General features: G+C 33.6%; 1 protein-coding gene across 1 annotated transcript; it reads left to right on the top strand.

Moving 5' to 3' along the window:
- Window positions 1-2,872: 2,872 nt before the first annotated feature.
- Window positions 2,873-15,662, top strand: ppp2r2aa (protein phosphatase 2, regulatory subunit B, alpha a). Its single transcript, XM_042761652.1, has 10 exons — window positions 2,873-3,152; window positions 3,614-3,685; window positions 5,626-5,723; window positions 6,600-6,765; window positions 8,135-8,247; window positions 8,333-8,510; window positions 9,386-9,550; window positions 9,668-9,837; window positions 12,410-12,501; window positions 14,468-15,662. The coding sequence occupies exons 1-10, from the start codon at window positions 3,146-3,148 to the stop codon at window positions 14,745-14,747; spliced, it is 1,341 nt and encodes a 446-aa protein (XP_042617586.1). The 5' UTR covers window positions 2,873-3,145; the 3' UTR covers window positions 14,748-15,662.
- Window positions 15,663-16,148: the final 486 nt, after the last annotated feature.

Raw genomic sequence — 16,148 nt, 5'->3', positions numbered from 1 at the left:
ATGCCAATATGAATATCAATATGATGTAACAGAAGAGTAATGTACACATATATGAATTGCATATGCCAAATATTTTATTTTTCTGAAATAATGTTTATTCTTTATATTACTTGTTTGACTGGGTATTTAAAAATGTAACTGAATAAGTCTGAATGAAAACGTTCTAGTAAAGTAAGATCTGGGGGTTCGAACATTCCGACATGAGCACATGATTGGACAGAAAGTGAGGCTTCATTTTTCGTTGTTAACTTGATTCTATGAAAACAATACGCGCTGCAGCACAGAGCTTCGTGAGAAATTGCGCTGCGTACTTGATACGTGCTTTGAAGTTTTAGTGTCATATGTAACATCACTAATGCATTGGCCAGAGTTATGCAAGCCATGGGGGAGTACACTAGCCTCAAAAATTGAAAGGATATAGGATATTACCACAACATTACTCTTAGGAAATGCAAACTATTTTTTTTTTATGCATATGACTTAACCTGATGGAGGATGCACTCAGTCATTCAAGCAGTCCACGAGCGCGAGCGCTGTTGTTTTGTGCCGTTGATCGTCTTCGTTCTAAGATATTTCACATAAAATATGTATACATAGTCCACAAGAGAAAATAATAGTTACATTTATAAAAATGGCCCTGTTCAAGAGTTTACTTACTGATTCTTAATGCTGTGTTGTTACCTGAATGATCCACAGGTTTTTTTTTTTTTTTTAGTGATAGTTGTTCACGAGTCGCTTGTTTGTCCTGAGCCTTTTCACTCAGATAGACGTCACAGTAGAGAAAAATAGACAATCGCTTCTTCCGATCAAATAATAAATCAACTGAACTGGTACAGTTGTGTTCTGATTCAAATCAAAGTGGAAACGTTAGTGTTTTAAAGCTACAGTCCTGCAGGTGGTGGATCGTTTGTAGCCTTTTCTCACAGCAGCTGGAATAATTAAACATCAAATAATCATTTTGATGGCGGATTGTATTCCAGAAAGGATTTTATGAAACATTTGACACAGTTGAAACATGATTATATTTCAGTTTCAAATGTGCATCGGATGAGATAGCCTGGGATTACACAAAATTTGTATTTTAAAGACGAATTGTATGACAATTAGAGAATAGACTGTACATAATTTGAAATCTACACACTATAGTCAAGCAAAATTATTATTTGGGTCATATATTCCAAGACGTAGGCTAGAATCTGTGATTACTAAGTAACTTATATAGGATTCACACTGGTGCGGTGGCTGACTGCCATGCACACATACTCCTCAAAACATTAGATTCATCCGCGCTGGAGCAGTGCCAGAGTACAACCCACGCAAGGAAGATAATTCCGCAAGTAACTGCAATTCCAGTCCTAAAAAAAAACAAACAGACAAAAAACAAAAAATTATTAACAGTATATATTACACAGGTCAAGCTGTGTTTTGTCTCATGTCTCATGAATCAGTGAGACGGCTGTGTGAAGTGACACATACGAGGTAACTGTCGTCCTGGAAAGTGTAATGCAGCTCAGTGATCTAGCACTGGTCTCCTTTCAGCAGAACCTCCAGCTATAGCATGCAGTCTGAATGCACACAGCACTGTATTATGGCTCTTAGAGTCAGCGGTGGAAAGAGCACTGAAAATCTGTACTCAAGTACAAGTACTGTTATAATTTGCCGAAATAATACTCAATAACAACAACAGATGCTCAGGTGGCTACCAGTGGACTTCAGGATAAAATAATTCTGATGTATGTTTTTAAAGCAGTGCATAGCATGGCTCCTGCTTATGTGTCTGAGCTTATTGCTCTGTTATTAAGATCAAATAAGTTATTACTTTCTGTTCCTCAAACTCATTTCAAATTAAAAGGGGATCGGGCCTTTTCTGTTGCAGGTATAATAAATATTATTTTATGCAACATATTTAAGTTAACATGCCTACATAATATTTATATGAAGAGTTAATTTGAAAAAAAAATGTCAAAAAAAATTGTTTTCTTTTTTTTTTTAATCTGCATTCCAAGTAATATCAGTCAAACTGCAGTTGGGTTGTTTTGGTTAAATAATATTAACTAAAATAAATACAGCTTACTAACACAAGAAAACAATAAATAACATGATTTATGAAATTTAATAAAAACTGAGTTATCTGTTTTTGCAAATGAACTCTTCATATATTATCATAATACAACATTATCGCAATTTATTATGATTTTGCTCAAGTCGCCGGGTTGTTTTTCCACCAAAATGATGTAATTTACTGGAAGATGATGTCTTGATGAAGTAATCAGTTAAAATGCTTTTACTAAAGACTAAAAGGACTGAGATATTAAGTGCACAAAAAAAAAAAAAACCACCTTTAAATGAATTACGAGTTAATATTCCCTAAAAACCTTCCATTGGGACTACAAATTGTTGTCACGATTTTACCAAAAAGTAGTAAATAAAACACTCAAATTGATAGGAATACATGACACTGGATTGTGTGATTGTGTGAGCTTTCCCAGGAAGAGGACTCACTGGATCATGTGGTCTTGAGATGCAGCAGGTCTGATGTTCAGAGAGATAGAGGTTCAGGACATGACATTAAAAGGGCTATTGAGCACACCAAATAGGTGCACAGACTAGAATTCTTATGGACTTCTTAAAGGACACAGGGGTTTTTAATAGAGTATGAGGAAGGTTAAAATTATTAGTAGTAGTATTGTTATTACATAGTAGAATAAGGATGAAGTGTGTGTATTTGTATGCTTGGGGGAGAAGGAGGGAATTGGTTGAATTAGTCTGTAAACCTAATATCTGATCCACACTCCGGAGCAGATGGTGGCGGTAGTGCGCCAATTACGCTGGATGCCATCCGCCGTTAAACATTAAAAAGAAGAAGACCAAAAATAGCGGTGGTTCCGGACGTGACCGCGTGTGGTCGCTGTCGGGCCTCGTGCGTGGGCACAACCAGCGCGCGTGACGATAGAATGATAGAGAAGCTAAACGCGCTTCTGTACGGAGGGAATTATGAAATCAAATCGCGTTCCGGCACTTTGTTAAGAAAACCAGCATTCTCTTATTACGATATCTTTATGAAATAACCGAGTCAGAGGAAAAGACGCTTGAAATCAGCATCGAAAAATAAACAGGCCCAGGACTGAATCAGATCCAGCCCAGCATGGACGGTATATGCAACTTTAATTTCGCTGTATTTCTCCTGATTCACGCAGGCATATGATGTTTTTCCGTGCATTACGTTTCTTCGAAGTTAAACTGTAGGTGTTAGTGTCCTGCAGTGTTTGTGCATGTTGAATCTGATTTGAATTGCACATGATGTTGAATCAGAAACGCGGTCCCACCTCTGTGTTATGATGCATGTGTAGATCATCAGATGTTTGGTGCTGCTGCTGTGCTCAGATGTTTGGCACAGACTGCCGGACACAGTCCTGCTCAGCAGCTCTTCCTCAGATCCATGCAAACGTATTGGACATTTCTGATTTTCATGAAGCTTTTATTAACTGTATGAGTGTCCAGTCCTTCACAGGTGTGGTAGTTTAGGACACATTTGTGGTGCTGGACACAGAGAGGGGTTTTTTCATGTGGTCTTCGTGTTGGACATACAGTCTGAATTTGTCTTGGGTTCCAGGAGATGGAGAGGGCCAGAGCCGCTGGTGTCTGTCCCAGGTCAAGGGAGCTGTGGATGATGATGTAGCTGAAGGTGAGATGCACCAGAAACACACATACCAGAGCTACTACTGTAAAATCATAAGAAGATCATTAGAATGATTTTCAAAGCTTGTGAAATCTTAATTTTTTATAGTATTATTTTTGATAATTGTGCTTGATATTATTCGAGTCAAAACAGTTTGACTGTTGTAATGCTGTTACTAATTTATTTGTTTATAATCATATGTGACCCTGGACCACAAAACCAGTCTTAAGTGTCAATTTTTATATTGTATATAATATGAAACTAATCTTTCCATTGATGTGTGGTTTGTTAGGATCGGACAATATTTGGCCAAGATGCAACTATTTGAAAATCTGAGGGTGCAAAAAAAACAAAATCTTGAGAAAAACGCCTTTAAAGTTGTCCAGATGAAGTTCTTAGCAATACATATTACTAATCAAAAATTAAGTTTTGGTATATTTATGGTAGGAAATTTGCGAAATATTTTTATGTAACATTATCTTTACTTAATACCCTAATGATTTTTGGCGTAAAAGAAGCATATATAATTTTGACCCATACAGTGTATTTTTGGCTATTTTTTTTTAATTATTTTTGGGTCACATATATACATTAAATAATGTAGTTTTTATCTATTTATAAAATATCTTAGTTACTACCGTAAAACTGTTATAAATTGATAAAGGTTCTTCAAAACTTATGAAATCTGTAGTAATCTTAGCGTCATTTTTTTGCCGGTTATTACTTTTTTGTAATGAATTTATTATTATTTTTGTTTGTTTTTTTGTTTTTGGCTGCCATGTTTCACACTTATCCTCTACTGTCTTTGCTCCTGAAGTTTATGGTTCTGTACTTTTTGCATGTAATGTAGGGTTGCACGATTACGACAAAAATCATAATTGTCGATTATTCCCTTGAAATTGTAATTGCGATTATTAATTACGATTATTACAATTTACATTGAATGATGTTTTTATCATTATTTGATGCAACTGCATGTCATATTTTTATATGAATATAACCTAAAAAAGTTTTAGTGCTTGTCTATAGTATTAAGCCTCAAATGTCAACTATTCATCGGATTGGTTTCTTCTTTAAATTATAAACAAATAAAAACATGAATGCTATTATAATGTTATACTAAAATTAAAATAAAGGGAAAAACCTTTAAGGTAACATGTAGAAAGAAAAAAAACACATTTTAAGCATGCATAATAACATAAGTGGACTTTGAACGATTAATTGCCTTTTTGAACAATTACGTAATTGTGGCATATATTCGCGATTAGAAATTCAATTAATTGTGCAGCCCTAATGTAACGGTCATGGAAACATATTAGCGAATTTTAAAATTGTGATTTACATCCCTGGAATATTTATGAAAATTATAAAATAAATTTAAAATATTGAATTCTCTATAGTGAATTTGTATATAATATTATATTATTTGTGTATAATTTATTTATTATAAAATGTTCTACGTGCTATAAAGTGCCCTTTTGAGTGCTATATTTATAAAACAGTTTAGAATGTAATTCTGGATGAATGGAAAAGTCATGGAGAAGTTTAAAACGGAACACTGGCTCTGACTTGCGACGGTTTGTCTCTAAATATGTCTCATGTTTATATGAGGTTAAATTGTGCATGTGTTGTAAACATAAAGGATTTGTTTTCTGGCTTGAGTCAGAGCGTGGCACGGCGCAGCACCACGCTGCCGCCCGTCACAATAATACAACAGACAGCGAGAGAGAGAGAGAGATTGTTATTGTTAGGGAAGGCAGGGATGGGGGGTTGTTGGACGATGCTGTGTGTACAGATGCCCGAGATGCTTTTAATGCCAGGCTCCGCATGTTCCCACCCACACGCCCTCAAACACAAGCAGTCACTTATCTTCTCACAAGCATTCAGAGAAACAATATGCTCTCATAGTTGCTCTTTTCAATGATTCATTATTGTGTGTGTTGCAGCTGACATCATCTCCGCGGTGGAGTTCAATCATTCCGGCGAGCTTTTGGCCACAGGAGACCGAGGTGGAAGAATAGTGATCTTCCAGCAAGAGCAAGAGGTGAGATGGATCAGTGATGGAAGCGTAACTGAGCTTTCGGGCTTGAAATTGTTATTCGAAATGCAAAAGGACACCATAAATACATACTCCACATATTCAAAAACCTGGCACCTCAAGGCGAAATGTTATTGGTTCTCGCGTGTCTTGTGATCGATTACAACACACCAGGTTTGAAAAGACAAATTTTTTAGTGGACTGTTTTATTATTAATTGGTCCTGAAGTTTATGATTTTATAGATTGAGTATGCAAACAGACGTGTTTCCATCAGGAATTTTATGGTTTTGAAAACATGTTGGCAAAATGTAAATTTGTGGTTTATAATCCTGGAATATTTGTGGAAGGCGGCAAAAACTTAAAATATCATTGAATTTTCTGTGATGAAAATAATTATTATTATAGTGCATGGGCTTTTCTTGCTTGAAATGGAGAGCATAAATAAATATTCCACATATTCAACGTTGGCACTTCTAGACATGCCGTGCAAAACGTATCGGTCCTCATGTGTCTTGTGATCAATTACGACACGCTGGATTTAAATATATGCACATTTGAGAGCATTTTGGGTAGACTATTCTTTTGATAATGCACATTGCAATTATGTTTTAGTATTTTTTTTTATAGACTATTGTATATTATTTATTAATATTATGAATTAGGTTTATTTTAGTGTTTCAGCTTTTTTCGTAATTAATTGCAAAGGCAACATTTCATTTAAGTTTGTCATCTAACATTTAGATCTTATTTCAGCTTTGTTTCAGTTAATTATAATTATAAAAAAAAAAAATTATAATTTTTTTTATGTTAACGACATAGATTGCCAGCATCATTGTAATGCAGGATGTTTAAAAGGTCATGTGACATCTGTGTCCTATCAGAGTAAGAGCCTGCCGCAGTGCCGCGCTGAGTATAACGTCTACAGCACGTTCCAGAGTCACGAGCCGGAGTTCGACTATCTGAAGAGTCTGGAAATCGAGGAAAAGATCAACAAGATCCGCTGGCTTCCTCAGAAAAATGCTGCACATTTCCTGTTGTCCACAAACGGTGAGCTAACAGATGAAATGCACAGATTAGTGTTATTTTAATATGACTTCTATTGTTAATATTTTATATATATATATATATATACAGTACAGACCAAAAGTTTGGAAACATTACTATTTTTAATGTTTTTGAAAGAAGTTTCTTCTCCTCATCAAGCCTGCATTTATTTGATCAAAAATACAGAAAAAACAGTAATATTGTGAAATATTATTACAATTTAAAATAATTGTTTTTAAATTTATTATACTTTAAATTATCATTTATTTCTGTGATGCAAAGCTGAATTTTTAGGATCATTATCACATGATCCTTTAGAAATCATTCTAATATGATGATTCATTATCAAAGTTGGAAACAGTTCTGCTGCTTAATATTTTTTCAGAACATGTGATACTTTTTTAGGATACTTTGATGAATAAAAAGCTATGTTTTTAAAATATAAATATTTTGTAATAACAATATACACTACTGGTCAGTAATTTGGGGTCAGTAATTTTTTTGATTCTTTTTTTTTTAAATAAAATCAATACTTTTATTCAGCAAGGATGTGTTAAATTGATAAAAAGTGATAGTAAAGAAAATATATTATTAGAGTATATATTATTAGAAATGTTTTTTTATTTTGAATAAATGCAGTTCTTTTTAACCTTTTATTCATCAAATATATTAGACAGCAGAACTGTTTCCAACACTCATAATAAATCAGAATATTAGAATGATTTCTAAATGATCATGTGATAGACTGGATGTTACATGTGACACTGAAGGCTGGAGTAATGATGCTGAAAATTCAGCTTTGCATCACAGGAAATAAATTATTTTTTTTAAAGTATATTCAAATAGAAAACTATTATTTTAAGTTGTAATAATATTTCACAATATTACTGTTTTTTTTCTGTATTTTTGATCAAATAAATGCAGGCTTGACGAGCAGAAGAGACTTCTTTCAAAAACATTAAAAATAGTAATGTTTCCAAACTTTTGACCTGTACTGTATGTATATATACATGTATGTATGTATATGTGTGTGTGTCTTACTTATTTTTATTTATACAATACATAATGCACAAATCTGATATATATATATATATATATATATATATATATATATATATATATATATATATATAAAATATCAGTTTTAGTAATTTTAGTACTTAAGCTTAAACATATTTATATTTCTTTCCCAAGGCAACATTTCAAATGTTTAAGTTGTTCATATAATATTACATGAAAATGATTTTCAGTAGTTCAGTTAATAATAGCAGCACTGGCACAGATACAGTCACATTCACACGTTTATATGTATAGGTTGCTCTGTTATCAAATATGTAGATTATTCGATGCACCGTTGTTTTCTTGCATGCAGATAAAACCATCAAGCTCTGGAAAATCAGTGAACGAGACAAGCGACCGGAGGGTTATAACCTCAAAGAAGAGGATGGCCGCTTCAGGCATCCGTCATCCCTCACAACACTACGGGTGTGAACACACTCACACACTCACATTATGAATTCTGTTAATGCATTAATAAGTCCATAGGAGTAACAGGCTTTGCTCGGCGCAGGTTCCAGTGTTCCAGCCGATGGATCTGATGGTGGAGGCGAGTCCTCGGCGGGTTTACGCCAACGCTCACACCTACCACATCAACTCCATCTCCGTCAACAGCGACAACGAGACGTACCTGTCCGCCGATGACCTCCGGATCAACCTGTGGCACCTGGACTTCACCGACCGAAGCTTCAGTATCCTGTTCATCCATTTGTGTTTATTCATGTTCAGAGTCCGGAGGATTTTGCTAACCAAGGCCGCATGCCTTTCAGTAAAAACTATTTATTTCAATTTAAAATAACTGTTTTCTATTTGAATATATTTGAAAATGTAATTTATTCCTGTGATGCAAAGCTGAATTACTTCACTGTAACATCAACCAACACAATATACACTAACACTATATTCTAAAGAAATCGTTCATATTTTCAGTGCATAGGTCACACTTTATTATTACATTCAGAAATGATGTAAAATGCCAGTAAATAAAATCTTATAAATAATATAAACATGTATTTTAGTTCCCCTTATTCAACAGATATTTAAATTTAACGATAACACTATTAATAATATTTAACAAATCTTTAAATTTAACAGAACAGGAATTAAAATATAAGTATAAACTAAAATTAGAGTGACATTTATTATAAACGGCAAGCATAAATTAATTTATATAAAGTGAAACTATCACTGTGTGGGAAATGTTTCAGATGATAAAATATGCAGCTTATGGAAAATAAACTAATACACAGTTGTGCTGCTACATATTTTTGTGAGAACCATGATTTCCACATTTTTTCAGGATTCTTTGATGAATAAAAAAAGTTCAAAAGAACGGAATTTTATTTGAAATGGAACTCTTTTGTAACATTACAGATGTCTTTACTGTCAATCAATTTAATGCATGCTTAATTTTTGCAATAATGTTATATAACACATGAATGTTTCGTAGTGGTTAATAAGGCAATTGCTGAACTTCCTTTATTATTTTCTATTCTTTTTCCTCATAATGCACACTGGTTCACATTCTTATAGTGTAGCTGAAGTTTGCCCTTAACCGCTGACTCAGACATTGTTGATATCAAGCCGGTCAACATGGAGGAGCTGACGGAGGTGATCACGGCCTCGGAGTTTCACCCGCTCCAGTGCAACACGTTTGTGTACGGCAGCAGCAAGGGCTCCGTGCGCCTGTGTGACATGAGGGCGTCCGCGCTGTGTGACCAACACTCCAAATGTCCGTTTCTGAAGTTTCCCTGCTCCTTAGACACACATAATGACACCGGTTTCGGTTGATCTCGGCTGTAAACCTCTCTGTTGTCGTATAACTCATTTATAATGCGTTTCTGTGCAGTGTTCGAGGAGCCCGAGGACCCCAGCACACGCTCCTTCTTCTCTGAAATCATCTCCTCCATCTCCGACGTCAAGTTCAGCCACAGCGGCCGATACATGATGACCAGAGATTATCTGACCCTCAAGATCTGGGACCTGCACATGGAGAGCCGACCGGTGGAGACCTACCAGGTGCTGTTTCAGTCTCTGAGGCAGAATAGCTCTTGAGAAAATAGTAATCCATAATCGTTTTTAAAGGATTAGTTCGCCTAAAAATGAAAACTGTCATAATTTACTCAGCCTCATTGTTGCTCTAATTTGTATGACTCACTTTGCAATGTACACTTAACCTGTACTCAACCCACTAAACTTAAAAAGATTCATTCTCGAATCATGCTGATCTGGTTTTCAACTCACTGCAGGTGAACACCTTTCTGGAGAGGACCTTCATCAATGAGTAACAACTGAAATCTAAGCTATTTTATGAATTCAGACAATTTCAGAAGAACTGCTTTTATTAGACAGTGTTTGTCCTTGTTGGTAATCTTTAACGCTCTCTATAACTTATAGTTATGTAAAAGAAACATCCAGGAGATTCTTTAAAGTTTCTCTCTAACCTTAGAATAAAGTCAAGGAGGTTTAGAACAACAGGAGGGTTAGAAAATTACCATTTGCATTTTGTGTGAATGAATCCAATAAACCAGGGGTCTCCAAACTCGGTCCTGGAGGCCCGGTGCCCTGCAGAGTTTAGCTCCAACTTGCCTAGAAGTTTGTAGCATGCCTCTTGATTATCTGGTTCATGTGTGTTTGATTGGGGCTTGAGCTGAACTCTGCAGGCCAGCAGCCCTCCAGGACTGAGTTTGGAGACCCCTGCTATAAACAGAATAATAATTTATCAACATTGACCACTAGGTGGTGTCAGGAATTTATTTCTTGACCATCTCTATATAGGTTTTTTGCATTGCATGGTAATACTGTTTTTCCATATTTCAGTTGCAAAAGCCATCAGGATTTGATTGGATTATGAAAAGTTGGATATGATGCACTGCATTAATGACACATTGCAATAACCATGATTATAATTAATTATAAACTTAATTAAGGCACTTTGGATTCCGAAATAATTATGTCAATAGAAATAATGCCGAAATTAATACATGACTGACTTCGCTGTTGACATATATTTTTATGTCTTTGGATTATTAACTATCCTGTATTAGTAAGAAATTATAATTAGTGATAATTATAGGCAATGTTAAACATAAATATGTACAGCTAACTATACCTAGAAATGTATGAATGGTAGTGTAATACAGTACAGTGGTAGTAATAATATCTGAAATGGAATAATAAAAAACTAAACTTTATTTTGCATAAAATCTGCTCAATTCTCTAAATACATCTGAAAATGAAAATTGTTTAAATATAATTTTTGCTTGTTTATTTAGTGAAAAATAAAATAGTGTAGAAAGCATGGATACTTTTTTAGTGTTCTACTGTAAAAACATTTACATTAAATATATATATATATATACAGTACAGGTCAAAAGTTTGGAAACATTACTATTTTTAATGTTTTTGAAAGAAGTTTCTTCTGCTCATCAAGCCTGCATTTATTTGATCAAAAATACAGAAAAAACAGTAATATTGTGAAATATTATTACAACTTAAAATAATTGTTTTTAAATTTATTATACTTTAAATTATCATTTATTTTCTGTGATGCAAAGCTGAATTTTTAGGATCATTATCACATGATCCTTTAGAAAACATTCTAATATGATGATTCATTATCAAAGTTGGAAACAGTTCTGCTGCTTAATATTTTTTTCAGAACATGTGATAATTTTTTAGGATACTTTGATTAATAAAAAGTAAAAAAAAAAAAAAAAAAAAAAAGAAGCTATGTTTTTAAAATCTAAATATTTTGTAATAACAATATACACTACTGGTCAGTAATTTGGGGTCAGTAATTTTTTTTTATTTCTTTTTTTTTAAATAAAATCAATACTTTTATTCAGCAAGGATGTGTTAAATTGATAAAAAGTGAGAGTAAAGAAAATATATTATTAGAAAATATATTATTAGAATTTTTTTTTTTATTTGAAATAAATGCAGTTCTTTTTAACCTTTTATTCATCAAATATATTAGACAGCAGAACTGTTTCCAACACTCATAATAAATCAGAATATTAGAATGATTTCTAAATGATCATGTGATAGACTGGATGTTACATGTGACACTGAAGGCTGGAGTAATGATGCTGAAAATTCAGCTTTGCATCACAGGAATAAATTATTTTTTTAAAGTATATTCAAATAGAAAACTATTATTTTAAGTTGTAATAATATTTCACAATATTACTGTTTTTTCTGTATTTTTGATCAAATAAATGCAGGCTTGATGAGCAGAAGAGACTTCTTTCAAAAACATTAAAAATAGTAATGTTTCCAAACTTTTGACCTGTACTGTATGTATGTGTGTGTGTATGTATGTGTTATCTTTAATACATATTTAAAATATACTTATTTACAATATTTAACTTTTTTTAATTTTGGCTCTGAAGATAAAGTCAAAGAGGTTTCACAGAAACTTTAAGCAGTTTTTTATCGCAAGTAATTAAATGAATGCTGCTTGGTCTACTTATGACATTAGTTTCATGGCTCTGATTACCCAGAATGCACTGAGATTAAACTGAGATATTCATAAACTAGCTTTCCCTGCTGTGTGTGACATGTTTTGTGATTTGATCTCTCTCATCAGGTTCATGGTTATCTCAGGAGTAAGCTGTGCTCTCTCTACGAGAACGACTGCATCTTTGATAAGTTTGAGTGCTGCTGGAGGAGCGACGACAGGTGAGGAGAAGCCATCATCATGACGTCTCTGTTCAGCTCCCGCACATCCTGCTAATGACGAAAGCCTCTTTGGGTGCATTTCAGTTTATGATCAAAGCAAACCTCCAACAGCCATGCATCCAGAGAGAGTTTATCTGACTGGAGCTTTTATCTGTGACTAACAGAGCGCTAGTATTTACTGACACATGACACCGTTTCAGGAACTTCCTCATTTTCAGCTAACGTACAAGAATATTTATGATACATACAGTGTTGTGGTGGTGTTTTTTGGAAGAAATTAATACTTAAGCAAAGCATTTAATTGATCAAAAGTAACAGTAAAAACATTTGTAATGTCAGTATTTCTATTTAAAATTAATGCTGTTCTTTTGAATTTTCTATACATCATATAATCCTGAAAACCTTGGTTTATTAAAAAAAAAATGAAGCAGCACAGCTGTTTTTAACATTGATAATAATCAGAAATGTTTTGGATTATTGATTTCTGAAGATCATGTGACACTGAAGACTGGAGTAATGATGCTGAAAATTCAGCTAAATGACATTTCTAATAATTTTTCACAATATTAATGTATTTACAGAATTTTTGATCAAATAAATGCAGGTTTGAGGAGCAGAAAGACTTTTTTTTTTTTTTTTTTCAAAAAAATTGAAAAAAAAAAAAATCTTAAAGACCCCATAAATAAAATACAATGGCAGTAATAACTGCAGAAAAGAATTGATCAAATTGAACTTTTCATTTTGCACAACATCTATTCAGAATGCACTAAATACATTTGAAAACAAATATATATATATATTATTTTTTTTTATATATATATATATATATATAGATAATATATATATATATATATAATTTTTTTTTTTTTTTTTTTTTTTTTTACCTCTGTTTATTTAGTGAAAAGCAATGTAGAAAATGACAAGATATATATTTTTTTTATTATTCATTTATTTATTTGTACTAGTGTTGTACAGTAATGCAGCAGTGGCCCTTTGTCTGAAATTATAGTGAAAGTCGTGACACATAGTTTGTTTTTTCCTGAAAGTCAAAGCAAATACATAAATTATACATCAATCATTGTTTTAGTATTAGTGTTATACTTTATTAATATTTTAATTAGCATTTAGAATGTTATTTTTGTATTTTCTGTTTTCATTTTAATTTTAAAGTGTTAGTAATTCTGTTGTGCATTGTCGCTTATAATAGTTTTGTGTCTATTAAATGTCTATATAGTTCTTATTAATTTTAAATCAGTTTCAGTTATTTAAAAAAAAATCAAGTTAAACTAAATTAAAAAGGGAAGTGCTGAAATAACTATTTTGTTTTATTTCAGTTAAAATTGTTCATTTTAAGTAATTGTTTAATGTTTTTTTCATTATTTAATATTTTGTGAACCTGGAGCACAAAACCAGTCTTAAGTGTAAATTTTTGAAATTGAGATTTATGCATCATCTGAAGCTGAATAAATAATCTCTCCATTGATGTGTGGTTTGTTAGGAGGACAATATTTGTCTGAGATACAACTATTTGAAAATCTGGAATCTGAGGGAGCAAAAAAATCTAAATATTGAAAAAATCATCTTTAAAGTTGTTCAAAATGAATTCTTAGCAATGCATATTACTAATCAGAAATTAAGTTTTGATATATTTACGGTAGGAATTTTACTAAATATCTTCATGGAACATGATCTTTACTTAATATCCTAATTATTTTTACCATAAAAGAAAAATCGATCATTTTGACCCATACAATGTATTTTTTTTTTTTTTTGGCTATTGCTACAAATATACCCCAGCAAGTTAAGCCTGCTTTTGTGCTCCAGGGTCACTTTTATACATATAATAAATATTTATATCTCAGCCCTTCTGCAAAATTTTGGTAATAACAGTTAGCTTTTTAAATTTTTTTCTTCATAATGAAGGAAGAAAATATTCATCTTTGCCTCATCATCTCTCCGTTCACAGTGAGGTCATGACGGGCTCCTATAACAACTTCTTCCGGATGTTCAACCGCGACGCCCAGCAGGACGTGACCCTGGAGGCCTCGTGGGAGAACGGCTCCCCCGGCTGCCCGCTCAAGCCCTGGCGCGTGTGCACGGGGAGCCGGCGCAAGAGGAACGAGATCGGCGTCGACTGCCTGGACTTCAGCAGAAAGATCCTCTACACCTCCTGGCACCCGCAGGATAACGTCGTCGCACTGGCGACAGTCAATAACCTTTACATATTCCAGGAGAAACCCAATTAGGGTTTCAAACTGCTTCGTCCCCATTCCTCGCGGCAGGAGTCCGGCGGGATACAGGCCAAGCACAACATCTCTCCTGAAACCCATAGTCTTAATATTAACCACTATAGTACAAAAATACCTTTGGTTTATTCTATTACGTTAACTGATACACTGTAGGCCGGTGGAAGGGATTTTTATTTGTATTACTGTATTTGTTTTTTTATTTTGCACCTTGTCCGTTTTAGCTTTAATCAGAAACATCACTGATTGCTGGGTTACAAACATGCAACATGCAAGCAAACCGTAGAATCCTATTTAATGAGTTTGCAGAGTCATAATTAATCAATTCGACTAGTCACGCACTGATCGCTCCCTTCTGAACTCAGGCCTGGTGCAGCTGGAGGTCTCCTTCACCGAACACTCAGTCTGACGCCTGACATTCGTCCACAAGTGCAATTGACTTCAAGCAGGGTTCCCAAATAGCTCCATTATTCCCTACATTTAAACGGATATAACTAATCGTGGCATTAATTTTATGCAATATCTTTGAGGAAAGGGAGACTTTTTAATCAGTCTCTTTTAATTGTTTTATAGAGAGACATACAAACGTTTTAAGTCGTGAGTAAATGTTTGTGCATGTTTTATGATTTTCAGCATCTTTTGATGTGCGTCATTTCATTTGCGGCTTTTTAATACGGAATGGTTCCTGTGAGGTGAAGAATGCTCTAGATATTTTTATATGAATTTTCGGGAATTGAAATGATGTCCTTGACAGTATTCAGTGTATCAGTGCTGTTGATTGGTGCGGAACGGAAATCAGAGTGTTTACACGGAAATCGGGCCTGCTGTATACGAACAAACCCTGAAGTATGTTCCCTTTATCTTAATAGTTGTAAAACCCAAAATGTAAAATAAAACTTAATTTTAAGACTGGAAGCGAAACTTCTCGGCGTCATTTATTTTTCCATTCGGATGTCAGTAAAGGAAAATCCAATTAAATGGCATTGTGTTATAAACCAGGTAATGTAAAACTATACAGAGCAGAATCACTCATATTTAAACATCTGCCCCACATTTAGGATAGCAGGAGCGAATAGGACACCCTGAAATGAATCTGTGCCTCTGCAATTTTAGGAGTTGATGATCTGTGAACCGAAGTAACGGGTTTTTAGGTTGTTATAATGGCAGTGCATGTAAACATTGGACGCTGTCTATCTTTAAATCCACAACTTAACCATGCAATGATTATATAATGTATGTAAATGTACAGACAGATAGATAGATAGATCTGTCTGTCAGTATATATACCTCTACCTGTGTATATTGTGTACAGAAACGAGAGCTTATTTTAGAGTTTACTGATCTCTCCGTCTGTTTTTTTTTTATTATTATTATTATTATTATATTTATTTTTGCACTTCT

The sequence above is a fragment of the Cyprinus carpio genome, chromosome A8, assembly GCF_018340385.1.
Source record: "Cyprinus carpio isolate SPL01 chromosome A8, ASM1834038v1, whole genome shotgun sequence".
NCBI classification, from domain to species: Eukaryota; Metazoa; Chordata; class Actinopteri; order Cypriniformes; family Cyprinidae; genus Cyprinus; species Cyprinus carpio.
Note: the sequence above shows the minus strand (reverse complement) of the source record. Positions and strands in the feature narration are given on the sequence as shown.